Source organism: Gorilla gorilla, chromosome 6 (genome assembly GCF_029281585.2).
Source record: "Gorilla gorilla gorilla isolate KB3781 chromosome 6, NHGRI_mGorGor1-v2.1_pri, whole genome shotgun sequence".
Lineage (NCBI taxonomy): Eukaryota > Metazoa > Chordata > Mammalia > Primates > Hominidae > Gorilla > Gorilla gorilla.
The window spans coordinates 9,585,484-9,612,905 of record NC_073230.2 but is presented as its reverse complement, the minus strand read 5'-3'; the positions used below and the strand labels follow the sequence as shown (position 1 = coordinate 9,612,905).

Genomic DNA, 27,422 nt, shown 5'->3' with positions numbered 1-27,422 from the left:
TTAATGGGACAGGGTTTCAGTTTTGCAAAATCAAGAGTTCTGGGGATAGGTGTGGTGCTGGTTGCCCAATAACGTGAATATGCTCAACACGACAGAGCTGGGGACTTAAAAATGGTTAAGATGGTATATTTTATGTTAAGTGTATTTTACCACAATTAAAAACATCCCAACACGGTGGCAGGATGCCACCTTGGCCAGGTGTGGTGCTTGTCTTGGGTTTCCTCAGGATGTCCTCTTGGAAGAGTGTGGCAGGTCAGCAGGTCAGGCCTGAGGACCCCCCTTTGCTCGCTCTCTTAGCCTCTTCCTTTTGGAGGGTCCAGTCTTCCTCAGGTAGCAAGGCTTCTTGCCAGGCCACAGAAGCCCCATGCCGGAGGAGCGGCTCTCCGGCTCCCGGGCTGCTTCTGCATGCAAGCCTCTCTGAGAGCTCACAGTCCGCCCCTGTGGCCTCCTCCGCGTGCCCAGAGCCTCCTGGGCTCCTCCTCCCCGCCCCGCCTGGTTCAAGGGTATGTCCTTTACTCCAGATGATGGCCTCCGTCCTTCTCCACAGGCTGCTGTTAATACAAGAAGAGGGCGCCGGAATGCTTCCTGTAGAGTTCAGGAGGTGACCTCCTGACCCGTTTGATGGGATTCCACCTTGTTCTTGATGGGACCTCCTTCGTGGCCTCAGAAATGTCCACATGTTGGCAAAACCATTTCGTCTTTTCTTTTTCTGATATGGAGTGCTCTGAAACCATTGCCTTAAACCCATTCTGTTTCCACTAACTAAAGCTCATACACTTCATCCCCAGAGAGCCCATTTTCTTTTATTTATTTATTTACCATTTATTTATTTTTATACATAATATTTTACATATTTATGGAGTACCTGTGATATTTTCTTACGTGCACAGAATGTGGAATGGGCAAGTTTAGGGTATTTGGGGTAACCATCACTTTGAGTATTTATCATTTCCACGTATTGGGAAAAATTCCGGTTCTCTTCTAGCTACCTTGAATTATACAATACACTGTTAACTCTAGTCACCCTCCTCTTCTGTGGAACAACTGTATTTATACCTTTCATCTAACTGTACGTTCGTACCCATTAACTCAACTCTCTTCATCTGCTGTTCCACTCACCCAGACCTTTCAATCCACTGGTTCCTGTCATTCTACTCTCTGCCTTTAGGAGGTGAATTTCCACAGCTCCCATGAGTGAAGACGTGCAGTTTCTTTCTGTTCCTGGTGGTTTCACCTGACACGGTCACCTCCCATTCCAGCCACGTTGTTACAAATGACAGGCTCTCATTCTTTCTTTTTTTTTGAGACAGAGTCTTGCTCTGTTGCCAGGCTGGAGTGCAGTGGCGTCATCTTGGCTCACTACAACCTCTGACTCCCTGGTTCAAGTGATTCTCCTGCCTCAGCCTCCTGAGTAGCTGGGATTACAGGCGTGTGCCACCATGCCTGGCTAATTTTTGTATTTTTAGTAGAGATGGAGTTTCACCATGTTGGCCGGGCTGGTCTCGAACTCCTGACCTCGTGATCCACCTGCCTCGGCCTCCCAAAGCGGTGGGATTACAGGCGTGAGCCACCGCGCTTGGCCCAGCTCTTGTTCTTTCTTACGGCTGGATAGCATTCCACTGTGTGTACGTCCCCATTTTCTTTATCCATTCCTCTGTCGATGGACACAGGTTAATTCCGTATCTTTGCCATCTTTGCTGTGATAAACATGGGAATGCAGGTATCTTTTTGATACAGTGATTTCCTTTGAATAAATACCCAGTGGTGGGATTGCTGGATCATGTGGTGGTGTTCTGTTTTCAGCTTTTTGAGAAATCTCCATACTGGGTTCCATAGCGGTGGTACTAATTTACATTCCTTCTAACAGCAGCTGAGAGTTCCCTTTCCTCTGCATCCTCACCAGCATCTGTCTGTGTGTTTTTTGGTCTTTTTATTAGCCATTTTAAGCCGAGGTAAGGTGGTATCTCATTGTGGTTTTGATTTGCAATTCCCCCGATGATTAGTGATGTTGAACATTTTTTCATATACCTGTTGGCCATTTGCATGTCATCCTTTGAGAAATGTCTCTTTGTGTCCTTTGCCTACTTTTTCGTGGGATTATTTATGTTTTTTAATTGTTGTTATTTGAGTTTCTTTTGAGTTGTATTTTGGATGTTAGTCCCTTATTGGCCGAACAGTTGACAGATATTTTCCTGCATTCAAGAGGCTGTCTCTTCACTCTGTTGATTGTTTTCTTGGATGGGCAGAAGCTTTTTACTTTGATGTAGTCCCATTTGTCTATTTTTGTTTTTGTTGCCTGTGCTTTTGAGGTCTTAGCTATAAAATCTTTGCCTAGATCAATGTCCTGAAGTGTTTTCCTTGTTTTCTTTAGTATTTTTATATTTTTGGGTCTTAGGTTTCAGCCTGTAATCCATCTCCAGTTGATTTTTGTATATGGGGAACACATTTTCTTTTGATTGACACTGCCGAACAAAGGGTATACAAAATTTCACAACTTTTAACATGCTGGTTGATGATTGTACTTGAAGTGTTTTCTCCTCATGTCCACGGCGACATCCAGACACCGCCTCCAGGGTGCGTGTTCTCTCCCAGCCTCCCAATGCCAGTGTGAAAATGGGCTTGGATTGCACACCCTGAAAACATCCTCCCTGTCCCTTGCACATCCATAAAGTTAACGGCATAGGGATTGTCAGGTAATAGCAGTGCACTGTACCTGTGCTGTAGGGTTTTGGAAGTGAGCCTTAGGAAGCCCAGCCGAGCAGGTAGGAAGTTGAGCCTGGAGGGGTCAGGGCTGGGGCTGAGACCCAGGTTTTCTCCCACGGGTCCATCTCCTTTTCCTTTAAGGATGTCCTGGCCTTCCCTCTGTCTCTGCAAGTAGAGTAGACTGGTCCCATGTGACGTCCTTGAAGGCTGTCATCGAGCTCACTGTGCTTGTGCTTTTGAGTGGAAGCTGAACCCTGGTCATGAGCAAGAATGGCCAGACAGGGCTCATGAGGCTTGGTTTAGCCAAAGTAGTGACTGCGGGTTTTTCAGCGCAAGAGGCTGCGAAGGGAGGAATTCCTTCTGGTGCCCCTGTGCCCTCCAGCGGCTTCTGCCCGTGGGAGGTGTTGGGCACGGCTGCCGCTGTGGTTGGAGGGCTCTGGAATAGCAAGCCCTGCAGCTTCAGTCCTCCCTATGATGGGGGCCTGGTCGCATGGGGACTGAGAGCCGGCAGGGATCTGGGGGCCTAGGGATGTGGCCAGCAAGTATCCAGGCTGAGAGCCCATCGCGTGTCAGTGCTCCCGAGGGCTGGGGTCTGTGTGGGACCATCCGCCTCAGGCGCCAGCCTTCTGCCTCAGGGCAAGCCATGCTCTCTGTTCCTGCCTGGGGCAGGACAACTCCAGGTCACACCCACCTCAGGCAAGGAGGAGCGTGCAGGGGAGCCACCCGGAAGCAGCCTCTTGCAGAGTCGGTGCGAATGTGGAGACCCGGCCTGCTCCTTGGGTGATGGAGATGGATGCCCCGGGGCTCCAGAGTACTCAGGTTTCTCTTGTGGCCCATCAGTGCCAGAATGAAGCGTTGACCCCATGACATGAGACAGAGGCCTTCCTGGGTGACGTAGGAGACTGCCTGGTGCGTGTGCCGTCTGTGGGTGCCCAGCACTTCAGAAGAGGGCTCTGTCACTGTCACTTTTCAGTTGATTTGAACCACTCCCATTTCCCCCCTCATTGCTAAATGGTTGCATTTATCATGGTCTTGGCATCACTGGGAATCGCAGAACATGGTTAGCAGAGCCTGGCCCTCTGAGATCTTACTTACCCCAGCTCCCAGCTTTGCTGGGTGGGTTCGTACCTTGGGGCAAGAAGCTTGTTTCTAAATCGGTGTCAAATGCTCCCGACCCTGCCTCCTGCTCTGCAGGCTGCAGGGAGGCTTCCCCACAGAGGGAGGTGGCAGGCAGTGTGCCCTCTGGTGAGAGAGAACCATCCCAGCTGGGAGAACCCTGGGGCCTGGTACTGCCTGCCAAATGCCTCTCCACTGGCCTCCTGCTGTTTCAGGTCCGGTGACATGTGAGGTCCCTGAGGGGTGTGAGGCAGGGTGGTCTTGGCTGTGTAGGTGGAGCCTGTAGCCTGCCGCCTGTGACCACCCCACCTGCCGCTGGTTCTGGGCACGGGCTGGGAGGCGCCGTTGCAGATGTGGATATATGCGATTTTTATTTATTTGTTGTAAATAAATTCTTTGCACTGAGTTAGTGAAAATTTACGAGCCCCTTTGATTAATGCAAAACAACTGAAATATGTCATTCAAATGTTTCAGAAAAAATATCTCTTGGCTTGGAAAGGTTTCCTTACTTTCGTACTGATATTTTTAACTCCCTGAGGTTGGAAGCTTTGGGAAACTGGAGAGAATGGTCACGGCGTTCAAGGCCAGCTGCACCTTTCATCTCTCTCCTAGAGTTCAGTTTCTCTTCCAAGATCTTTCAGTCATAAATGTTTTTTCCACGGAGCTGCTTTCTAACCCCGGTTTGCCTGTGTGTGTGAGGACAGATGGGGTCTCCCTGGTGCCAGCTACTCCTTCTGCACCCATCGCTGTCCCCACTAGATGTTCAGCAAGGGGCCCGTTCTTTGGGTGGGCAGAGGAGGCCTCTCTGGGGGACGTGGAAGGGAGAAGGCCGTGGCGTGCTCTGTGTGGGTTGGCTGTGGTCAGAGGGAGGGCTTATGACCAGCCCTGGGTGTGTGTGAGGGCTCAGGCCCTGGGCCAGGCCGCAGGACATCTGCTCACAGGCTCTTGGTAGCTTTGTTCCAGTGATGGAAGACACTCCGGAAACACCAAACTAATGCTGGGCAAGGCGGACTCCAGCTGTCCTCTGTGCCGTGCAAAACAGGCATGGGATGGCGAGGGGCGTGGGGGTGGCCAGAGACACTGTAAGGAAGTGGCCCTTCCTCTGTTTGGAGGAAGACCTGGGTGCTGGAAGACCGGGGGAGGGGCTGTATGAGCACTGGATGAGCTGATGCAGGGTTTCGGGGGCCCATGGGTAGGGTGCTCAAGTGACAGGAAAGGTCAGTGGCTGTCTCAGGGCAGAGTCTGGTCGGGCCCAGTGTGTGAGGTTTGCAGCGTATGCGTTTTAGGCAACAGGATGGCTTCTGTTAGGGGTCCATGGTTGCAGTGTGCCTCTCCGTGGCCGTGGCTGACTCGCAGAGAGGAGCTCCCAGGCAGGCTGCTGGGAGGGTGTGCCCGGGATCCACCCGAGGCTGCTCTGGGGGCCTGGCTGACAGAGTGACTGGGACCTCTCCTTCCAGGGGTGCAGGTAGCCTCCTTGGCCAATGTCGGGGTCCCCGTTGCTCATTCGGTGGTGCAGTGCGGGCTCCCTGAGTGGGGCTGGGTGGGGCTCTCACAGCATTGCCAGCGCCTGCTTTCTGTGTGGACCTGCGCTTGGTCCATGACAGGTGAAGAGAAGAACAAGGATGGGTCCTCGGGCCTGAGCTCACATGCCACTGGGTCAGTCTAGCCAGGGAGCCTTGGCTTTGTGCCCCAGGTTGTGAGGCTGGGAACGCTCACACACCACTGGCGTAACTTTGCATGCACGGCTCAGATCCTTGCTGTGTCCTCCGGAGTCCCAGCGTTGAGTTAGAAGATGTGGCTCGGGCCGAGCTCAGCTGTTGCTGATCATCGGGGTGCACTTTGAACTTTGAAGTGGCTGTTTCACATTGGAGTCTGAGTTTCCTCGTTTAAAAAATGGAAACGGTGAACAACAGGGTTGCTGGGGCATTCACTGAGACAATCTGGAATCGTCCTGGAAAGTAGAAAGCGCTACACCTGGAGATCGCTGATTTTACTCTTGTTGTTATATGTGGGTCTTCTGAAGGAGAGATGAGGAAAGGAACTTAAAACTCGCTGAGCACCTCCCCTGTGCCAGGGGCCTGGTGGGTGCTTTTTAAACATGATTTCATTTCCTCTGAAGAGTGACACTGTCAGGTCGTGTCTCTGTTTCTACAGGTGAAGTAAAATCGGGGCTTTCTAAGGTCATCTCCCCGGCATTGCATAGGGGTGGGGGCTGTGGTTGACCCCAGGCTGTAGTGCGTGCATGCTGCCCTGGACCTGGGTCCACAGAGTTCACGCATCCTGGGTCCCAGAGCATCAGCTACAGAGGTTGCTTTTGGCCTTCTGTTTTGTGTGCAGAATCAGGTTTACTTCTGGGGGACAGCTGGAACTGAGTGTGCCTTGTTTATCCTGCAGGACTCCAGAAGACCTTTCCAGATTCGTGGTTGAGCTGCAGCAGAGGGAGCTTGCCTTGAAGGACAAGAACAGCGCCGTCACCAGCAGGTAGACCTGGCCGCCCAGGGTGCTTGTGGGGATGCGTTTGCTTTGGAGAGTTAGGGGCGAGTGAGAGTGTGTGCCCCCTGGCTCCTGGGGGAATGGCTGTCCTTCATCATGTGGTTGGCCCTGGTCTGGGGTGGGATGGGGGAGCAGGGATTTGAGGGAAGGGTTTGCCCCATGTTTCTACCATGTGCTGTGAGCCTCCGCTGAGGCACCACCGTCCATCGTTCGACAATGTGCTAAACTGCCCTGGGGTCTGGGGGTCGGCCTCCTGTTGTGGGGTCCCTCCTTGGATCAGGAGGGTTCTCGTCTTCCCCGCAGGGTGGGGCCTCATGTGGTCTTGGGGACCAGCCCGTCGGTCACTAGCGGGCCCACCCTGAGCCTTCACGTCAGCATGAATGCAGGCGTGATTGGAAGGGGCTCACTGTGAATACCAAGAGACATGCCCGTCACTCAGGAAGTCCCAAGGGCTTCAGGGAACCTGGGATGACGATCAGATATGTGTTTCTTCTTATCCCACAGCCCGGCTCTTCTCTGGTTTCGCTCGTGGCTGTGAGGGGCCATCCAGGCTCTGGCATCACACCCAGAGGCGGAAATGAGAGGCCTCTTTTTTGGATCTTTTCTGTACAAGGAAGCGTTTCCTAGGACCCCCACTGCCAGCAAGGGCCCCTTATGCCTCCTTGGCTAAAAAGGGGTCTTATGCCTGCCCCTGACCAGAAGATGGAGCTACCATGAGGGACTGAACCCCGTCCGGTGGAACCTGTGGGGCTGGTGGGCAGTGGGGTGGGCTTGCGGCAGAGGGAAGGGCCGTGCAACGGGGCCCCAGGGGAGCTCTGCGCCCTGCACGGCTGACCAGGCCGTGGGTCTGTGCGGAGGGCCTGAAGCTCACCTGTTTGCCATTGATGATCAAGCTCAGCCTCGTCCTCCTGTGGAGAGAGTGTTTTAATAATTTATTAATAGCCAGAAGGAGGTTTCTTATTTTGGGGGCTGATGTCACTTTGAAAATTGGCTTTTAGAAGCATCTGGTTGTGTTGGACATAATCACATCAATTTCCTGAAAAACCTCAAATGATAAAGATTGCCTTTTGCTTTCAAAGCCGCTGTCAGATGAAACAGGCATTAAAAGTGATTTGAAGTTAAAGCGTTCACATTTTACCAGGCGATCCTCATCATTTTACTTTGGAAATGAAACAGAATGAACTATTAAAGGAAAGGAAAGTTGCCTGTACTTTTCTCCCACCAAACAGGGAGGTGCTTCCTAAAATTATTTGCCTTGACCAGCAGCAGCAGGCCCATCTCTGTGTCCAGGGCCACATGGAAGGGAACATTCGCATCTGCATGCTGCCCATGTTGCTTTCGCTGTGGTCAGAGATGTGGATTGAGCCCATGGGGGGATTGGTTTGGGAATGGGGTCTCTGTCTCAGGGAGCGGCCTCTACAGTGGGCAGGTGGTCCTCACAACCCCAGCTGTGGCTGGCCTCTCAGGACCTGTGGGCTCCCTCTGAGAGCTGGAGCACCCGCCCTGGGGAAGGGTGAGTCTTGGGGCATCCCATGGACACGCTTGGTGCTCTGTCCTCTTCTGTGAAATGGGGTCTTGGGGGTGAGACGAGGTCCTCAGTACTGCGCTGGTCTGGGAGGCCAAAGGGAGAAGCTGCCCTGAAATCCTGGGTTCTCACAAGCGTTTCCAGCTTGCTTTCATGTGTGTGTCTGTATGCTGGCTTCTGTCCCACGTGTGGCTTATTGCCCTGTGTGGGCTTCTTTAGCCAAGGTGCAGGCTCCAGATGGCGCTGGTCACCCATCGCCAGGAGCGCTGGAGACGCTTTCCTGCGATGGGGCAGTGGAGGGGCGCAGGAGGCCTCTGGGCGTGAGGTTGGAGCTCCCGGTCCCTCTTGCCTGCAGGGCCTGGGGGGCGGCTGGTCTGCTCGTTGCTGGTCATGTGACTTGGGCAGGCACCTGGTCCTCTCTTCATCTCTGTGAGCTGAAAGGTACTGGCAGTAACGACTGGGTTGCTGTGAGGTCTCAGCCTCCTGAACTGCGCCTGGGCACTGAGCCGTCCCCGGGTCTCAGTGCTGCTTGCTGGTGGGTGGACACTTCCCGACCAAGGCTTTCTGGGGCCTGCTGATGCTGAGTGCCCGGCCCTTTTGTGCACTTCCAAGGCCCAGGAAGGAGGCAGACCCTAGGACAGGCAGCGCTGGCAGTGGCCACTGAGGTGTGGATGAGTCCCGTCGTGGCCTTGGTGCTTGAGTTGTGGCCTCTGGGCTGCTGCTCTCCTCGGTGGCGGGACACCGTGGTCGTCGCGGCCTGCCGTGGCGGGGTCAGGGAGCCTCGCACGGTTGAACAGCTGAGCACATCTCTACAAGTCTCTTACAGGCAGTCGGACAGAAATTCAGATGAGCGTGAAGGAGGCGGCATGGCAGAAGATGGGAAGCCACGGTGGCCCAGATCCCCGAGGGCTTTGCCAGGCGGGCCTCATTTTAAAGTCACTTTTGTTTGTTTCTCATTGAAAGTAGCTTGTAGTCACTGAAGAACAGAGCCCTGGTCCAGCTGAGGTCACGGGTCATGAGAGCAGCTGCTGGGCATTTTCCCTCGTCTGTGCGGCCCAGCGGGCACGTGCTCGTGGCCACGCATGTTCTCCTCTGCAGTTTTTACCAAGTATGTTGGCCGTGTCCATCTTTCCCTGGTAGTGAACGCTGTTCTCGCCATCTGAGGAGCTTCTCAGGGTGCGGCTCCACTGCCCTGTTCCTCGTAGCCCAGTGCCCGGTTCTCCCTCTTCGAGGCGGTGCCCTGTTCCTCGTAGCCCAGTGCCCGGTGCTCCCTCTTCCAGGCGGTGCCCTGTTCCTCGTAGCCCAGTGCCCGGTGCTCCCTCTGCCAGGCGGTGCCCTGTTCCTCGTAGCCCAGTGCCCGGTGCTCCCTCTTCCAGGCGGTGCCCTGTTCCTCGTAGCCCAGTGCCCGGTGCTCCCTCTTCCAGGCGGTGCCCTGTTCCTCGTAGCCCAGTGCCCGGTGCTCCCTCTTCCAGGCGGTGCCCTGTTCCTCGTAGCCCAGTGCCCGGTGCTCCCTCTTCCAGGCGGTGCCCTGTTCCTCGTAGCCCGGTGCTCCCTCTTCCAGGCGGTGCCCTGTTCCTCGTAGCCCAGTGCCCGGTGCTCCCTCTTCGAGGCGGTGCCCAGTTCCTCGTAGCCCAGTGCCCGGTGCTCCCTCTTCCAGGCGGTGCCCTGTTCCTCGTAGCCCAGTGCCCGGTGCTCCCTCTTCCAGGCGGTGCCCTGTTCCTCGTAGCCCAGTGCCCGGTGCTCCCTCTTCCAGGCGGTGCCCTGTTCCTCGTAGCCCGGTGCTCCCTCTTCGAGGCGGTGCCCTGTTCCTTGTAGCCCAGTGCTCGGTGCTCCCTCTTCGAGGCGGTGCCCTGTTCCTCGTAGCCCAGTGCCCGGTGCTCCCTCTTCGAGGCGGTGCTGCTGTGACGGTGCCGCTGGGGTAGCTCATGTGGCAGCATCTCGGAATGCTGGTGCCTCAGGCCGAGCTTCTGAAGTGACGGCTGGGTCATTTGTGTGCCTGTTTTCAGGAGCTTGGCTTTTAGAAAATGAATGTTGCCTATCAGCCGGTGTAGTGTGCCGCTGTGAGCAGCCCACACCACGCAGTCTTGATGCACTTCCTGGGTGTTGTGTAACTTTCCTTCTCTGCTGATCTGATGTGTGGAACAGAGCGCCCTTCCCACAGTCGCTGTCTTGGTGACTTGGTGTTCCTTTCACCAACATGACACATGTCCACGTCCGTGAAGCCAGAAGCCAGCAGGTACCTCAGCAGGTCCTGTGGGTCGGGCTCCTCTGCGGAGTTCCTGCCGTTGCTGGCTTTTTAAAGTTTGCCTCAGTTTCTCTCCATAGTTACTGCAGTAGCATTCCAGCCTGTTTCAGGGAGGAGCCTGGAGCTCTCCCACCCAGAGGAGTTCCGAGGCAGGGAAGGCAGCCCAGGGAGGGTCTGAAGTCAACTTGCCGTGCAACCTGGTGCAGGAAACAGATCATCCCGCAGTGAGCAGATGCCGAGCCGGAAGCCATCGCCTCCCTTGTTTGAGGAAGAGAAAATGACACCATATCTCGGAGTTAGCTGCTGGGCCACCAACCAGCCTGGAGCAAGAAGGAGTTTTCCTAGCATTGAGCTATGGTTTTGACCCCTTTTACTGGTGAAACACAGTTCCAAACGCTGCTGTGAGCTGGACTGAAGTTTCTGTCTGAATGTTTCTGCGCTCTTAGGACTGGAGGCTGGAAGCCCCACGGTGGCACCTGTGCTGCATTCTGGTCTTGGGGCTGGAGTTGGTAGAGGCAAGAAGCTTCTGGAACTCTCAGCGTAGGACTTACTGCTTTCCAGGGTTGCGAGGAGCCTGCTTGTTAGCTTTATGCGGGTTTGCTCAGGTGCTGCACTGGAATTCCTGTCTTACAGCAGAGAGAGTGTCTGTGGGGCTGCTTGAGGATTCAGCGGGATGACGTTGATAACGTGCCTGGTGCAGCAGCTCTTGGCAGTCCCCGGGACGTGGTGCTGTGACGAAGGGTCCGGGGCTGGCTGTGGAGCCAGGGGCAGGCAGGGCTCTCAGTGGGCAGCGGGGCAGCCTGCAGGGCACTGGCTGTAAGGCGCTCCAGCAGGGTGGGGTGCTCGAGTGCATTGCAGCCTGGGGGTTGTGTCAGAACCACCAAACCTTGCCTCCTGTGTGTTTCCCTCTTCCTTCAGCCGTGGACAGATGGGGCATCATTGGTCACTGGTGAGAGCAGAGCCTGTCAGAGATCCTGGGCCTCTTTACCTTGGAGCAGGAGTTTCATGGCAGTGTAGGGGAGCCTGGCCTGGTTTACGCTCAAGCCTCGTTTCGGCTCTTTGAATCTGAGAATGGACCTCCTGGTTGTGGGGCTGAGGACAGGGCATGCTGTTCAGAATCAGTGGGTGGATCTGGTGTGCCCTCTGTTCACGCTTCACACAGGGCACCCCGGGGCTGCCCTGTAGCCTCCCTTCCCTTTCCGGGCCCTCTTAGTCTCCTTGGCCCTTAGGGACCCAAGCATCCCTCTGCCTGGCGTCCCCAGCTCTGCCGTGGGTAGAGCCGGGACAGGAGGCTGCAGTCCTTTGTGGCCCAGCCCGTGGCCGTGCTGTCATCGTTCAGATCTGGAGTGGAATAGGCCAACGTGCTCTGAGGGCTCTTGAAGAACAGGACTGGGAAGCTCAGGCGGGGATGCGTGGGGCCATGCTCTTGGCGGTTTCTCTGCTGTGCTGGAAATAAGGCCGTGCTTTGGAGAGGGCTGGTGGCGGGAGCAGGGCCTCTCAGGACCCTGTGAGGGCTCCAGGGTTCAGGTGTATCATCTGTCATCCCGGCGATGAATGACGATGGGGATGCTGAGAGCAGTCAGTGTTTGTCTCGCATCTGCCCTCACCATGCGCTGCGCTTGCTTCATGTGCAGCCTCTCACTTGAGCCTCACAGACGCTCCCAGCTGGAAGCTCTTATGATTCCCTCTTTTGCAGGGAGGAACTTGAGCCCCGGGCTAAACAGCTGGGAGGTGGTGAAAGCAGGACGTGCGTCCAGGCCTGTGGGTCTCCAGAGCTCTGTGGGATGTGTTTGCAGGTGGCTCCTGGGTCACTGCGGGACACGTTGTGTGGCTGCCGTCTCGGCTTTGGCCTTGCTTCTCTGCCTCAGCAGAGACCCTGGGTCATGGATCCTGCCTGGTGTTGTTTTGCCTGTTTGAAGCCCCAGGCATCCTCCTCGATGCTGACCTAAGGTAGAGCCGGCTGAGAAGTCCACAGAGGGGAGCCCCTGACGGGCGTGGATGCAGATGGAGCTCTTCATGTTGGGGTCTGCCCCGGCCTCCCCTGCCTCCCCTCTGTGCATCGGCTTTCCCAGAAGTGCATTCCAGCCTGGGCCGTGATCGCCGCAGTTTGTTTTGAAGATCCTACCTTGCTGCCTCCAGGCAGAAGAGCCCTTGGCCTGAAGCCACCAGGCTGGCATGTCCTGGAGCACCTGGCCGTGTGGTGCTTCCCGGTGCCTGGGCCTGGCCTGTTTCATCTACTGCTGCCATCAGGGGCCTGGGCAGCGTCAGGAGGAGTCAGGCCCTTGTCAAGCATAAGGGACTTGAGAGTCATTGGGTGTGATGAGTGGATATCACCATGTTTTCTGTCACAGACGGTGCTTTTCTGAGCCTCTTCCCGCCTCAGGTTTCTATCACCTCCCAAGAGTGAGTGAAGATCAGTTTACTAGTTATGAGTGTTTCCTGCTGTTGGTCCCAGGTGGTTAGGCCGTCCTCTCAAGGACGTAACAAGGCCTTGTCACCTTGTCACCTGGCATCTGAATTATGGTGCACTTGAGTCATCCAGAGACCAGCAAGGCATACGAGATCCACGGTGGCTGGGCTGTTCCCCTCTTGCACTTGAGGGGCCTCCCGCTGGAGAAGCCACCACTGGCCCAGGCTCCGGGGGCCTGTGTTTGCATTTGGCTCTACCAGGAGTGGCTCTCCGAGCGAGTCTTTCTGGTGATGGTGACTCCTGTTGGGGGTTTTGAGACTCAGTGCAGTCGCCTCTATGGAGCCTGTGGACGGTGCTGGCTCAGGGTGCAGGTTTTTAGTTAGTCCTTGTCGTCACTGGCACCGTGTCCTGCTGTCACTTTTTGAGGTAATGGGAAAGTACAATTTCTGGGAGCCTTCAGGGCATGGCAGGGGTAAGTTTTCCAGGGGGCTCTGTGGGGCAGGATGTCTCCTGTGTGTGGCCAGTGGTGATGATCAGACGGGTTAGGCGGTGGGAGCATCTGGGAGGTCAAGGTGACGGAATTTGCCGTGGATCAGCGTGGGTGAGAGAGCGCATCGGGATGGCCAGTTCTGGCCTGCCCTTGAACTGACCATGGCCTCAGCCATGTGTTCCCAGCAAGTCTCATGCTCAACCTGACCACCTGCTCTCGGCATAAGGGGGCCCCTGGGATTTGACATGGGCAGAGGCCTTGTTGCGTTCGTTCGGCTTTGTCAGAAGGTGTGGAATCAGCCTGAGTCTAATGGGCTGTCTCCATGTATTCCACGGTGGCGGCCCGCCATGCCTGTCTGGTCCAGGGCTGTGGCAGGGCACGCGCCAGGAGCTCTGGGTGGCACCGTGCCCTTCACCGTGGGCTCAGTGGCAGCTAGGGGCGCTCCGTCCGGCAGCAGAGAACCCGCGTGATCTGTCTGTATCCTGCTCCTGTCCCCCACTGCCCCTTGTGCGTCCCATGTGGGGCTGGTCCCAAGAGTTTCTCCCGCAGCCCCGGACCATGCCTGGGATGCACAGTGCACCTGCGCCATAGAGGCCTCAGCCCCCAACCCAGCCCTGCACCAGGGGACAGCCTTTTGAGGCTCCTGGTCTGTCTCTAGAACGGGGCCCTTGATAGCATCTGTTTTCCTGTGGTGGTTTCAGTGCAGTTGCTGGCACGTGCCTGCCTTGTTCTTTGGCGAAGGCTGCTCGGGTTAGTTTGGCGAGTGTGGGCCCTTTGGAAAGCCGTCTGTCTCGTGAGTCAGTTTTCTGTCTGTAGGATAGGCCCAGTGAGCGGGTTTTTGGGGAAATGTGAGGGACATCCCTGTGCCTGGGGTCTGGCACCATGCACTTGAACATGGGCCCCTCAGTGAGTCAGGTGCCCCAGAGTGCGCTGCTCAAGGTGACAGAGGAGCAGGCCCATTCTGTGCTCACGGCTGTGCGGTCCACCTGCTGGCCGGTGATGGCTGCCCTGGCGACCCTGGCCTGGCTGGTGGCCTCTGCCTGTCCTTTTGGTTCTCAGTCCCCCTCTTTTCTCCACTGGGACTTTAGTAGGAAAAGAGGACTTGGCGGCACCTGTCCCGGGAGCCAGGCCATGTGGAGGGGCTGGGCCTTCCGCAGGCTGTCTGTGCGGCACCTGCCTGCAGTGCCCAGACTTGGACGTGAGATGGTGCCTGTGGCATGTGCAGCTGCCCGTTCCTCTGTGCTCAGCTTAGAACCTCCTCGTGGGGCCTCCTCAGCGGGGGCGGGTGGGTACCAGGCCTGTACATTTTGTGGCCAATTGGAGAGAGAGAAGGGGGGCATGGCATGGAGATGTCTGGGTGAGCGGGCGTCTGTCTCGGGGCCTCCCTCCCTCACGCGGTGCCTTCCTCCTCCAGTCCTTTCCTGATCAGGGCTAGTGAAGTCCCGGGTTGGGGGACATAGACCCAGTGCCCATCCTGCCACTGCTGGGTTCTCTGTGGCCCCCCAGTATGGTCTGGGGGCCTGTCTGAGGCACCATCATGTTTCAGGCTGCAGCTGGCTGCTGGGCCTGAGATCGAGCCCCATCTCTCCTGAGAGGGGGTCCAGCCCATCCTGGCTCCGGGGGAAAGCCTGGGTCATCAGCAGGCATGGTCGGGTGTCATGGCTGTGCCCCGCAGCACGCGGTGTCTGCCTGCTTGGAGGGGCCTCCGCGGTGGGGCAATGGGTGGCCGTGTAGGATGCAGGCAGGCTTTGGCAAGGCTGGCCCTGCTCTAGGTGGGTGTCTGAACCTGTTCCCTCCCCAGGCAGAGCCCTCAAGGCGAGCACACGCTCCTTCATGACTGGGCCGGGTCCAGCGTCCGCTGCCGCTGGGCTCTGGGGTCTGTCCTGGGTGCCTCCGCCTGCTGCTTTAGCCAGCTTGTGTTGCTTCTTTCAGCAAGATGAGCTGCCGTTAATATTTCACACCCAGACTGCTTCCCTGAATGTTTTGCATTTCCATATTTAAAATGGCGTTTACATATTCATGGCTTTTTAAATAAGTTTTTATTGTTAAGGGATGTGGAAGTGGATGAAATGTGAAACTCCCCCTTTTATTCAAGCACTAGAAAAAAATTTCATCCCAAATGCAATCACTTTCTGAGTGCTTAGTTCTGTGGCAGTTGCCATAGGAGATTGTTCCAGAAGCCAGTGGGTCCCAGGGCCATGGAGCCGCCCTTTCTGGCATGCAGGGACTGGGGGAAGGCAACTGCCATCAGCATTGCTTTCCAGCCGAGGTTGGGCACGGAGGCCTGGTTGCTCCTTGGGGTTTCTCCTGGCGGGGGCCTGGCCTCGTGCTGGGATGCGGGGCCGGCTCCCACCCACACCCATGGCTCTTCTTTTGGAGGAAATGTCTAAGGCAGACGAGGCTCTTCATCTTGGAAGTGGCTAAGCCAGGGATGCCTGGCTCCTTTTCTCCCTTCTCCCCGGTCACTCGGCGTCCCTGCCCTGGTTGGCCTCTTGCTCCTGGCTCTGCGGCTGTGGCTAGGGCCTCGGAGGGCCATTCGGCCCTGGTGCACTCTCCGATTCTGAGGCGTGGAGGGTGGCACCGGCACCCTTCACCCCTCGGGGTCCTTTGAGGGTCCTGTGTAAGAACATGTGCGGGGTGGACGGGGGCTGCTGGAGGGGTGCTGGAGTCACTGTTTTACGTTTGGGCACTGATGAATGTGGCTGAGCTTTTGCCTCTGGGACACTGGCCTGGGGAAGGCCCAGAGGAAGCCACCAAGGATTGACAAGAGTAGGAGGCCCTGGGAGAGGTGTCTGCAGGGGCCCTCTGGGCTTGGACGCTGTGTGGGTGATCTTGAGCCAAGCACAGGTCACAGAAGGATGCACGACCCGCAGGGAAGTAGTTGAGGGCTTTGGAAGCCTGGCCGCCTGGCCTGTGGCGTGCTGTGCTGCAGTGGAGCAGGGCAGGGACTGGGGGGTCCAGATGGTAGACCGTAAACACAGGGAAACTGAGGCCTGCGCGGGGAAAGAGACTCTACTTGGTGGAGTGAAGCCTAGAGCATGGATTTTTCTGATCTGTATTGTTACTTTTTAATATTTTTAGGCATAAAGTTGTTTTTTATCATCTCAGGCCTAAGTCACCCACAAAACCTTAGCCTCGAAGGTCGGGGGAAGTGTGGTCCGAGCTGCAACTGGCCTCTCCACGCAGAGCCCCTCACACTGGCCCCTGCTGGAGCCATCTGGACGGGGGTCTGCCGAAGCCCGGCTTCCTCCCCCAACAGCCTTGAAGGAGAGCGGCAGGTGTCCTCTGTGGCTGTGGAGTTCTCAGCAGTCTGCCTTTGGCCCCAGCCCCTGGCAGCTTCTCCCAGCATGAGTGTTGTATTTTCCATACTCTCAGGGTGCTGGGTCATTGGTAGTGTCTGGTTCCTCCTGAGACCAGAGGCAGGACACAAAGCTCAGGGCTATGGCCCTGGGGGCATGGCTGGGGAGTCACCTTCACTGCTGAGGGTGGGGGGCATCTCAGTGTGCGACCTGGGGCCGGCAGCGCTCCCGCCTTGGCAAGCCCTGGACTGCAGCCTGTGAGCTCAGAGGGAGGGTGGTCCCGTGAGCTAGGGTGGGGTGGGGGTGCGGGGAGGGTGCTCCCATGGGTTGGCTGAGAGTACATTGCTGGCTCAGGGGGTCGGGCCGTGTGCTCCCCGTGGCAGCCAGGGCTTAGGCTGTGGCCATGGTGTGGGGTGCTTCCTGGGGGTTGGGCCCTCCTCACAGTCCTCGCCCTGTCTGGGTGGGCTGGCCACACAGGAGGGTGAGGCTGAGGCAGCCTCGCCTGCTCTTCCTCCTCGCCTCTGGTCTGCTGAGGAGGAAGACCGCCTGTCCTGCTGGGACCTTGGGCCTCTCCGATGCATGTTGACTCCAGCTGAGAGGTGTTCTCCTTGCCTGTCCTGCTTTTCATCTGGAAAATCAGATCCAGGACTCTTGCTTTGCAAGATGAGTGGAGAATTGAAGATTTCAGAAGTTCCCGACATCAAGCAGGTGCTCAGGGAATGGCGGCATTGTTTGCAGGAGTGGGGTCTGTGGTCCCTGTCACTGGGTCCTGCTCACTTGACCCCCGAGCCTTTCTTTCCTCATTTGTATTAGGGTCAGTTCCACCCTCAATGGGTTTCTTTGAAGGGTATGTGCAGCCTGCCTGGGGGAGGGCAGAGGAGTGCTGGCCTTCCTCTCAGTGCTTGCTTGGCTCCTGGGCATGGGGTTCTCAGAGTGAGGTGCTGCAGGCGATGGCGGTGTGGCCTGGAGAGCGGGGGAGGCCGCATCTGCTGCCTCCCCTCTGGCTTACTTCTCCTAACAAGCCGGAAGTGTGCGTCTGGCATTCATGCCCCCAATCCCCACCTCTTGATGTGGTTCCTTCCGTTTTGTCAGTAGGATCTGTTTTCAACCTCTGCACGCTGAAGTGCTCATCTCTCCAGGCCACTTGGTCTGGCGCCCACCTCGTCGTGGTTCTCAGGACGCCTCATTTCATTAGGCTGAGTGGCTCTGGACTAAGTGCACCTGCAGAGCTGACCGCCCCACCGCCAGCCTGCTGAGTGCTGCCGCATCCAGGATGGTGGCCAGGGAACACGTCCCCTGGGGCAGCAGATGCATCCCCTTCCTTTCTCCTTCCCTTTGGACCCTGTATGCACCCCTGCATTCTCTCACCCTCTTTAGCAAGTTAAAAAAAAGCTGGCATTTCCTCCCACCCCCATGAAACCCTTTGTAACAGCAGTCTCAGGTCCGCAGTGTCAGGGGCTGCCCAGTGGTGGTGAGAGCTCAGTGTGGGTGCAGCCCTGGTGAAGGGCCTGGGACTCACGGCTCTGTGCTCTGATCATGGGCTGGCCTGCGCTGTCGGTACAGAAACGCCCTGTGAACTTCAGCTGCCATCATGGCCTGTGTCGTGTGGCTGGTGTCGTGTGGCTCTCGCATAGTTATCCGACATGGCGCCATTGGCACAGAAACGCTCTGTGAGCAGCAGCTGCCATCATGGCCGGTGTCGTGTCCTCGTGTAGTTGCTCCATACGTCCACCTCCTGCTTGGCTTCCGCTCTTTGGAGCCTCCAGGGCCAGAGGAGCACAGTTCAGAAACTGCTGGTCAGGAGACCTTTCCTGGAGAAGTTCCTGTTCCGGTTGTGGATCTGGCCTGTGTGGGAGCCTGAGGTGGCAACTTTGAAGTGACCTGGGACCACGGGGAAAGTGCTCTGTTTCCTGGCTGAGGTTTTCAGGCAGTGCCATGGCACAAGCCTGTCTGCACCTGGGGCTAGAGGTGGCATGTGCAAGTCACAGAAGGGAAGGAGGAGACAGCCTGGGCCCCTCACTCACCTGGGCCAGAGGTGGTGTGTGCAAGGTGCAGAAGGGAAGGAGGAGGCAGCGTGGGCCCCTCACTTGCATGGGCCAAGCAGACCGGTAACATGCCTGCCGCTCTGTGACATTTCTGTTAGAGAGCGGAAGGTGTCTGACCTCAGCTCCCCAAATCAGAAAACGACATCTGGAGTGCCATATACGTTTGAGAAGAGGGTGCTTGGGTCAGTTCTGTCCTTTGCAAGCGAACATCTTTCTTGGCCCCCAAAAGGTGGTAGTAGAATCTAGATTTCCTCAAACATTTGGAGAAAACACAGAAATGAATACTACTTGAATGTTGTTCATTGTTGCTTCAGGAAGAGAATAGGGAGATGGGAGAAGGGCCCTTGCTGGGGTTGGTCCCTAAGTATTTTGGTGCCCTGAACTTCTGTTTCCTTGCTTATTTTGAAGGGGTTTGTGTGAGCCTAACCCCAGGAGAGCAGCCCACACCCCACAGCGGAGCCTAGAGCAGGGTCAGGGCTGCCAGGAGCTGCTATCTGGGGAGACTGAGGTGGGGTCCTCGAGGCCTCCTCTCTCATGCCCGGCACTGCCAAGCCCAGGGCATCATCAGTGGACTTGGGAGCATCCTCTTATGAACGCTTTTCTTGAGTTTCCCTGTAACTTGTTGTGAACTTTGTAAGCTCTGAGCCAAGAGCTTCCTTCTTAGCCTTGAAGCTGGCCACTGCCGGCTCCTTTCCATGCCCGAGCTGGGATTCTTGGTGTGCAGGTGTGGAGAGCAGCTCCGGTGCCATCAGGCGATTGGAGTACACTTTCCTTCCTTGTTTGGCAGAACATAAAATCAGTCTCAGGCCCTCCCACCATGGCTTCCACTGCTGAGCCCCGAGGAGATGCCAGGAGATGGGAAGGGCCCCCACCGAGGAATGCAGCTGGCTCAGAGTCTGCCTGTGGAGAACAGGAGCCCCTGGAAGGGGCAGGCTTTGGGCAGGTGAGTGCACTTGGTCTGAGGGAGGGTGTTGGTGTTGCCAGCATCCTGAGCTCGAGTTGGTGCCATGGACCTGGGAGGGTCTCTCGATCCTGTTAGGAAACTTGGGTAAGAGAGTCGGAACAAAGAAACATCCACTGCTAGGCACCTGTGGGTACCAGGCACTCCACACGTGTCCCCCTGCCCTGGCACTGATCCTGCCTGCTGGCGGGGGGCCTTTTGCTTTGCCCCGGTTTCCCCGAGGTTGTGGAGCCACTCAGCCTGGAGTCTGCTTGTGAGCTCAGGGCTGGCTGTCTCCTAAGCCTGTGCCCTCTCACCACGTTGCCTCTCATGAGGGCGATGCTTTTTCAAGCTCAGATATCACAGGTTGCTTCCTCAGGGCATGAAGCCTCTTAATGCTGACCCTTTTTTAATACTGTGGCCGAGAAACACAGTTGCGCAAAGTCTGCAGGAGGAACAGTGTGGACGTGGCTGTGACACGCATTTTTGGTCAGCGTGGGGCAAGTGCGGCTTCCTGTTTCTGTCTCATTGAGCTTGGAGTGGACATAGGGGCTCTAGGAGAAGGAAGGCTGTGACCCCTGCCCCGAAGGAGCTTTCCCCCTGCCTGGGAAGAGAAACCAGCAGTGAATCCCTTAGGGGACTAGAGAGCGTTGGGCTGCGTGGTCCTGATCATGGCCACGCTTCCCAAATGCCTGGCTGCTTGTGAGTTATATGGCGAAAAGAGCCTGAAAATAGAGATCCTTGGACTCACCTCCAAAGGCTCAGATTCAGGTCTCTGCTGAGGCCGTTGCTCCCTTCGTGAGTGTACTTTCCCTTGGGCCTAGGACATGTGCACACACGTCACCATGAGAGGTGGCAGGCAGGACTCCCACATGTGGCCGTGAGAGGTGGCGAGAGCTGGTGGGCATTGTCCCGAGCGTCGCTGTGAGAGCTGGGGGGCAAGAGGCCCAGACATTGCCCACTGCCTGAGGCTTCCTCTGCACCAGCATTGCCCTCACTTGTCGGTCCAGGCCCCTTTAATGATAAACAATTACCGAAAACAAAGAGTTTTTATTTGTGGGGAATCATATCTATCAGTATTTACCATCTTTGGAAATTAAAATTAAAATTAAATCATTATTTACAATTGTATTTATAATCTCATTAAAAACAATTCATTATCACTTAACAAAATATATTTATGAAAAATGCATTTTCTAACACAAAACGAGACAGTGAGAGGAATGGCATTGTTTTTTACTTTTTACAAATCTCTTCAGTGTCTGGTGAAATAGAAGATGGGAGCATCTCGTGTCTGCGTCCATCTGCCATGGTCTCTTCTTTTGGAGTCTGTGGAATAAGCCTGGCCCCGCACAGGTGTGCAGTTGGAAGAAGGAGGGCCTAGTGGCCTGAGGGCCCCACACACAGGCTCTGCTCAGCCTTGCCTGCTGGGTGGGTGAGGGCCGAAGGCAGGAGTGCTCACTGTTCCTTAACACCTTTCGTGGCTAGTCTTACCTTTCTGGGTAGTGTTTGCTCAAAATTCTGATTAGAGTGTAGGGGGTGTTTTGTGTGTGTTGAACATGAACATCATTAATGAACATCAGTCATTGAATGTCTGGGAAGGTGTCCTCAGTTCTGGTTTTTCTGGAAACGGTGACTCATGTATCCTAGAAAAGGCCCACTTTGCAGCATTCCGGGCAGTTGAAGGAAGATGGCTCAACCCATAAGCAGCAGAGCTGACTTCTTTCAGGTGTTCTTGCCCTAGATGAGCAGCAGGGGTGTCCCCGGGGCCTGGAGATCATGCCCACCTGATTTCTGGTGGAGCCAGGAACTCGGGCAGCCACAAGTTCCTCTCTGAGAACCCCACAAATCCAAGACTAGTCCTTAAGAGAGGGTGGCCTCTCCAGAGATGTGTGCAGCTGCTGGACACACGTAGGCTCTGGTGACCGGTCCTGTTTAAATGGGCAGATTTTTCTTTTTGTTGTCATAGAGAAGCTAATTTCTTATTACTTGTCAACTATTTCCGTCTTAAAACCAAGTAAGAAACTAGAAGCTTTCTCGCTAAGATCAGGCACGAGGCAAGGAGTCCCACTCACCACTCCTATTCGCTGTCATTACTGGAAGTACTAGCTATAGTGCAGTAAGACAAGAAGAGGGAATAAAGGAAGGAAGAAATAAAACTGTCTTTGTTTGCGGATGACATGATCGTCTATGTAGAAAATTCTGAGAACTAACAAAAGAACTTGTAGAATAATGAGTGGTGAGAGAGAGCAGGGTATGGGCCATACACGCCGTCAGCTGCTTTCCTGTGTACCAGCAACAAGCAGAGGGAATTTGAAATCAACACCCAGTACTATTTACATTAGCACCAAAAAACAGTGTAGACACAGAGACCGGTACAGGTTATGTGTGAGGAAATCACCAGACCTGATGAAAGAAATCAAAGCCGTAAATCAATGCAGCGGCATTCTATGTTCACGGGTAGGAGGACTCAATATATTATCAGTTCTCCCCAGAGGGTCTGTGCAGTCCCAGTCAGAATCCCAGCAAGTTATATTTGTGGATATCAACAGATTCTAAAGTTTATATGGGAAGGCAAAAGATGGCAATGGCCAGCACAACACCAGTGAACAACACCGGAAAACTGACACTCCCTGACCTCAAGACTTAGTGTAAAACCACAGTGATCAAGGTGGTGCGATGTTGATGGAAGAATGGACAAATAGGTCTGTGGAACAGGTCAGAGAGCCACGAAATAGACCCACACAGATATACTCGGCTGATCGTGGACCGCAGAGCAAAGGCAGCTCAGAGGAAAATGGTCTTCTCAGCAAATGGTGCTGGAACAGCGGAACAGCCACGGGGGAAAAATCTAGACACAGACCTTACACCTTCCTCAAAAATCAGCTCAGAGTGGATCACATACCTGAGTGTAAAGCACAGAACTTTAAAACTCCTAGAAGATAGCGGCGGAAATATCTAGCTGACCTTCAATTAGGAAGTGACTTTTAACGTACAACACCAAAGGCACAGTCTGAAAGAATTGATGAGATGGACCTTGTTAGAGTTGGAAATGGCTGCTCTGCGAAGGAAACTGTTGAGAATAAAAAGAGAAGCCCCAAATGGAGAAAATATTTTTCACCATCATGCAAAAGACATATCTGATAAGGGCTGTTATCCAAATTATACAAAGAGCTCTTCAAATTCAGTGGTAAGGAAACAGACCACCCAATTAAATAATGGGTGAGCTCTGAACAGGTGCCTCACCAAAGCAGACACGCGGGTGACAGAGAAGCACGTGAGGAGATGCTCAGCATTGAAAATGGGTGAGCTCTGAACAGGTGCCTCACCAAAGCAGACACGTGGGTGACGGAGAAGCACGTGAGGAGATGCTCAGCATTGAAAATGGGTGAGCTCTGAACAGGCGCCTCACCAAAGCAGACACGCGGGTGACAGAGAAGCACGTGAGGAGATGCTCAGCATTGAAAATGGGTGAGCTCTGAACAGGTGCCTCACCAAAGCAGACACGTGGGTGATGGAGAAGCACGTGAGGAGATGCTCAGCATTGCATGTCACTAGGGAGCAGTACGTGAAAGCACCCAGACCTCACTGCATGTGCTTAGAACATCGACAGCACCGAACGCTGGTGAGGATGTGGAGCAACAGGAACTCTCACCATTGCTGTGGGGACGGAAAACAGTGCTGCAGCCACTTGGAAGGCAGTTTGGCAGCTGCTTAGAAAAGTAAACGTTCTATACGGTCCAGCTCTGCCCCTTGGAAGTTGTCCCAATGAATTGAGAACTTACATTCACACAGAAACCTGCACACAAGTGTTAACAGTAGGTTTTATTCAGAATCACCAAAACGTGGAAGTGACCAACATGTCTGTCTCAGTCTGTTTTTGTGTTGTTATAAAGGAATATGTGAGGCTGGGCAATTTATAAATAAGAGGCTTGTCTGACTCATGGTCCTGCAGGAAGTGTGGCGCTGGCACCTGGCTTCTGGTGAGGGCCCCAGGCTGCTTCCATTCATGGTGGGAGCTGAGGTGGCCGGCACCACATGGCGAGGAAGGGGGAGAGCAGGGAGACGCCAGGCTCCCTGTAACAATCATCTCTCCTGGTAACTGATGAAGTGAGGACTGCTCTTCAGCATGAGCCGTCATGAGGGACCCACCCCCATGGCCCAAACCCCTCCTCTCAGGTCCTGCTTCCAATCCTGGGGATCAGTTGTCAACCTGAGATTTGGAGGGGTCGGGAACCACACAGTAACAGTGTCCTTCCATAGGTGAATGGATAAATGATGGTATGTCCATTCACTCAAATATTGTTCTGAGCTAAAAAGAAATGAGCTACCAAGCTGTGAAAAGACGTGGAAGAATCTTAAATGTATATTGCAGAGTGAAAGAGGACAATCTGCAAAGGCGGTGTACTGTGGGATTTCTCCTCCATGATATTCTGGAAAAGGCAGAACTGTGGACATAGTAAAAAGATCGGTGGTTGCCAGGGGCGGACAGGTGGGATGCACAGGCGGACCCAGAGGATTTTTGGGGAATGAACCTACTCTGCACGCGGCCGTGATGGTGGACACGCGGTCGCACACAGCAGTGGACCGACTGCACGCGGCCGTGATGGTGGACACGCGGTCACACACAGCAGTGGACCGACTGCACGCGGCCGTGATGGTGGACACGCGGTCACACGCAGCAGTGGACCGACTCTGCACACGGCCGTGATGGTGGACACGCGGTCGCACGCAGCAGTGGACCGACGCTGCACGTGGCCGTGATGGTGGACGCGCGGTCACACAGGGACTGCAGACATGCGTTCGTCTAAACCCGAGAACGTTAAACCTGACAAGTGAGCCCACGTGTCCACTGTGGACTTGGGTTCATCAGTTGTAATGAATGGACTGCAGTCGTGCACGGTGCAGGCGAATCTGCCTGGGGGCTGAAGGGTAGATGAGAACTCTCATTTCTCCTCAGTTTTCCTGTAAACCTATAATTGCTTGAAAAAAGAATATCTGTAAATTTAAAACAAAAATTAGCAAGTAAGATGAGGCTAGAGAGAGCTGTCCCAGGGGTCAGATTGAGACAAAATGCAGTTGGGGCTGGCTTCCTCCTGAGTCAGCCTCACTGACTGCTTGGAGAAGAGAGGGACCACGCTGAGTGTCAGGAGGCAGCGCCGCGGCGGGTCCATGAGGCACATCTTTCACCAGCCTTTCCATTAGAGGCACCTGAGCAGCCCCCATCATTTCACGTGTGCATGGTCAGGCCCTTGTGGGGGGCTCACAGGACTTGTGTGACTGTCAGTTGCCGAAAGAAGGAAGCAGGTCCCTTGTCATGACCAGAGAGACCCCAGGTGCGATGGCTGTCACACCCTGCTGACCTTCCCAGCCTGAGCCAGCTCGGGCCAGGGTGAGGACAAGGGCTGATGGGGGCTGAAGGGCACAGGGCACCCCTGGGGAGGCGCGTGGGCCTGGGGGACACACCTGAGCTGTCCCTGTTGCTGCTCTCTGGATGAGAACCTGGGGGCCCAGCTGGTGCAGGCACGAATGTTCCAGCACATTTGTGAGGATGAACTGGGAGGCCTTGAGCAAGGACACCATCGGTGCCTGCGCAGAGGTCCCCTGGGACTGACAAGCTCGTCGGGGAAGCAGAAGCAGCGCTTTGAATTTTAAATTGGTTAAATTCCTTTTCCTCTCACAGTCTCAGCTGCTCCCTGTTTCCCTTAGAGAGCCAGGGAGTTTAGTGTCCTCTCATCTCCATGCTCTGCCAATTTTACTGCCTTTCCGTATTTCCTCACCATGAATAGAACTGATTTTATGATGCTTAAGCCATTTTTAACGTAGCCTCTCATCACAAGGTGGAGAAGTGAGGGGGATTGTGCCTCTCCAGACCATAGTACATGTGTCCCTTCTGTTTTTAAGCATTTGGGCCAAGACTGCCTTTGCAGATTCCTGAGGTGCCTGGGATGAGTGTGTATCGTGTGCAGGGTCAGCTCTGGGGCCCGAAGAAGGCTGACACGCTGCTCATCCATCTCTTGAAGGAGCTCATAGTGCTGTATGTCAACCCCAAATACTCCAGAGCGTCCAAATCTAGTTTAAAGAGAGCTTATTCAAGTGCAAGGTTCTTCCAGGACGGCCACCAGGGAAGCACAGATTCCAAAGAATGGAAGTCAGTGTTCCGAAGCGTGGAAGTTCCGGATCATTTATGTAGACAAGTTTAGGGAAGCTTAGCAGATCTCAGCATCCTTCTGCGAGAGGCTTAATGCATCGTTAGAAAGATCGGATTCGATGCGGTGGCCTTTGTCTTTCCGGGAAGGTTGATTTGGCATTCGCACTGAAGATGTAGCAGGCATCTTGTGCCATCTGGTCTGTAGGTGCAGGACAGTGAAAGAGGCAGTGAATCCATCACAAAGATCGGTGACTGGAAGTGGGAGAGGTGTGGTGTATGGTCTCTCCTAGTTATTTACGGAACAAGAGCTAAGAGGAAGAGAGAGTCGCCGACACACTCCCAGCTTCGGCCTCCGGGGCTTAACTTTTTCCCCCTGGCATAATAAACTGAGAGGGTCCTGACATTTTATTTTCTTTTACAAGCAGGAGTGATAGGACACACCTTTGGAATTGAGTTTATGTTTGGAATCATTGGGGTCCCAGAGAGAGAGAGAGGCCCAAGACTATGTGGGAAGCCGGTCTCCTTTCCCAGACCTGCCGCAGACGACGTAGAGAGTTAAGCTCTGGCCTCTCAATTGCTTCCTTATTCCAAACTTCTCGGTCTGTTCATCTGGTGTGCCCCTGGGGAAATCCTGGGAGTTGGGGGCTGTAATGGCGTGGAGAGAGCTCTGGGCTTAGGGACGTGGCCTCGAGGTGCTGTGTGTCCAGGCTAGCTTTTCTCTAGCCCCAGGACGTGGTGACTGAAATATTTCAGCGGGGCGGCACCTGAATGCTGCTGGCACAGCTCCCTGGACCTCTCGGGTGAGCTCCATGGCTGCGCCCAGCCAGGCACCTGCTGCGGGCCGAGGGCAGGGCAGGGAAATCCAAGAGGAGGGCGTTTGCCTCCTGACATGTGGAGGTGCTTTTGATGCAGTGAGGCGCATCGGGGCAGCCAGGTGGCATTTCCTGCACCCACTTGGTGCTGGAGTCTGTCTGCCTGCCCTGGTGCTTTTAACCCCATCCCTGCCCCTCTGTTGGGTAGTGTTTTCTTCACCCTTCTGCTGGGCCCCAGAAGGACAGCTTTTTGGACTGGTTAGGAGTGTCCTGGCAGCGGGTCCCATGGGAACCATGAGTCCCTCTGCGCCTGGTGACCCAGCTGCCTGCCTGTGTGCCCCTCTGACGGTGGTGGCTGTGTTGTGCACCTTCCTTGTGTGTTGACAGGATCCTGGGGGAGGCCGTTGGCTCGAGCCTGGGGTGCAGAGAGCACTCCTTGGACTGCCTCTGACAGGCGTGTAAAAATAACTGCATTTGTTTTTCTGATCTCTGGGCAGAAGCTCGAGCCTGCGTGTCCAGCTGTGTCTGTCTTGCCACCTTGCTCTTATCAGGGAGACCATCTTTGTTAGACAGGCAGCCTCCAGAGGGATGGGATCGTGTGCGCGCTCTCTCCTCATGACGGGAGGCACCTGGGGTTCCTGTCCTGCTGCTTCGTGTGTGACTGGACTCTGAGAAGCGCGTGTTCCTCGCGTCCCCGTCACTGGCAGGTGACGGATTCAGACCCGCGGCAGGAGGGGCGCTGCCTGCCAGGAGCCATGTGGACAGGAGCTGCCGTGAGCCTGCTGGATGCTTGGCCTGCTCGTGCCTGTCCACATTCACAGTCCCGCGGAGACAGACCTTTTACTCTCCTATACCTGCCACAGCACATTCAGATGTCCACAGGCAGAAACCTGGGCTTTCCCTCTTCCAGGCCTCTTGTTCTTTCACTCCCTCCCTGCCCCCTGGCCTGCCTGGAGTCGGCCTGCTGCACATGTGAGCTGCCTGGCGGTGGGTTAGCCCTGGTGGCCCCAGCTCCCCCGGGATCCTGCAGGCCCCTCATGGAATGCGCCTGCCCGGTCCCTGCCCCTTCCAGCTGGCTCTGGGACTGGAAGAAAGATCAGAGAGCTGCCTGCCCACAAACCCAATTTTGTCCTCGTGGTGGGGTCGTGCACCACCTCCACTCTGCCCAGTTGGTCAGCGCCAGCAGCACTCCC

General features: G+C 55.3%; 1 protein-coding gene across 20 annotated transcripts in view; it reads left to right on the top strand.

The window, feature by feature from the left end:
• Positions 1–27,422, top strand: part of MAD1L1 (mitotic arrest deficient 1 like 1) — a 420,579-nt gene that overhangs the window by 78,975 nt on the left and 314,182 nt on the right. For all 20 annotated transcript variants that reach the window (XM_031013142.3, XM_031013141.3, XM_031013143.3 and 17 more), the window contains one exon: positions 6,214–6,300. In XM_031013142.3, the coding sequence (XP_030869002.2) occupies positions 6,214–6,300 (87 nt within the window). The remainder of the gene's footprint in view (positions 1–6,213; positions 6,301–27,422) is intronic.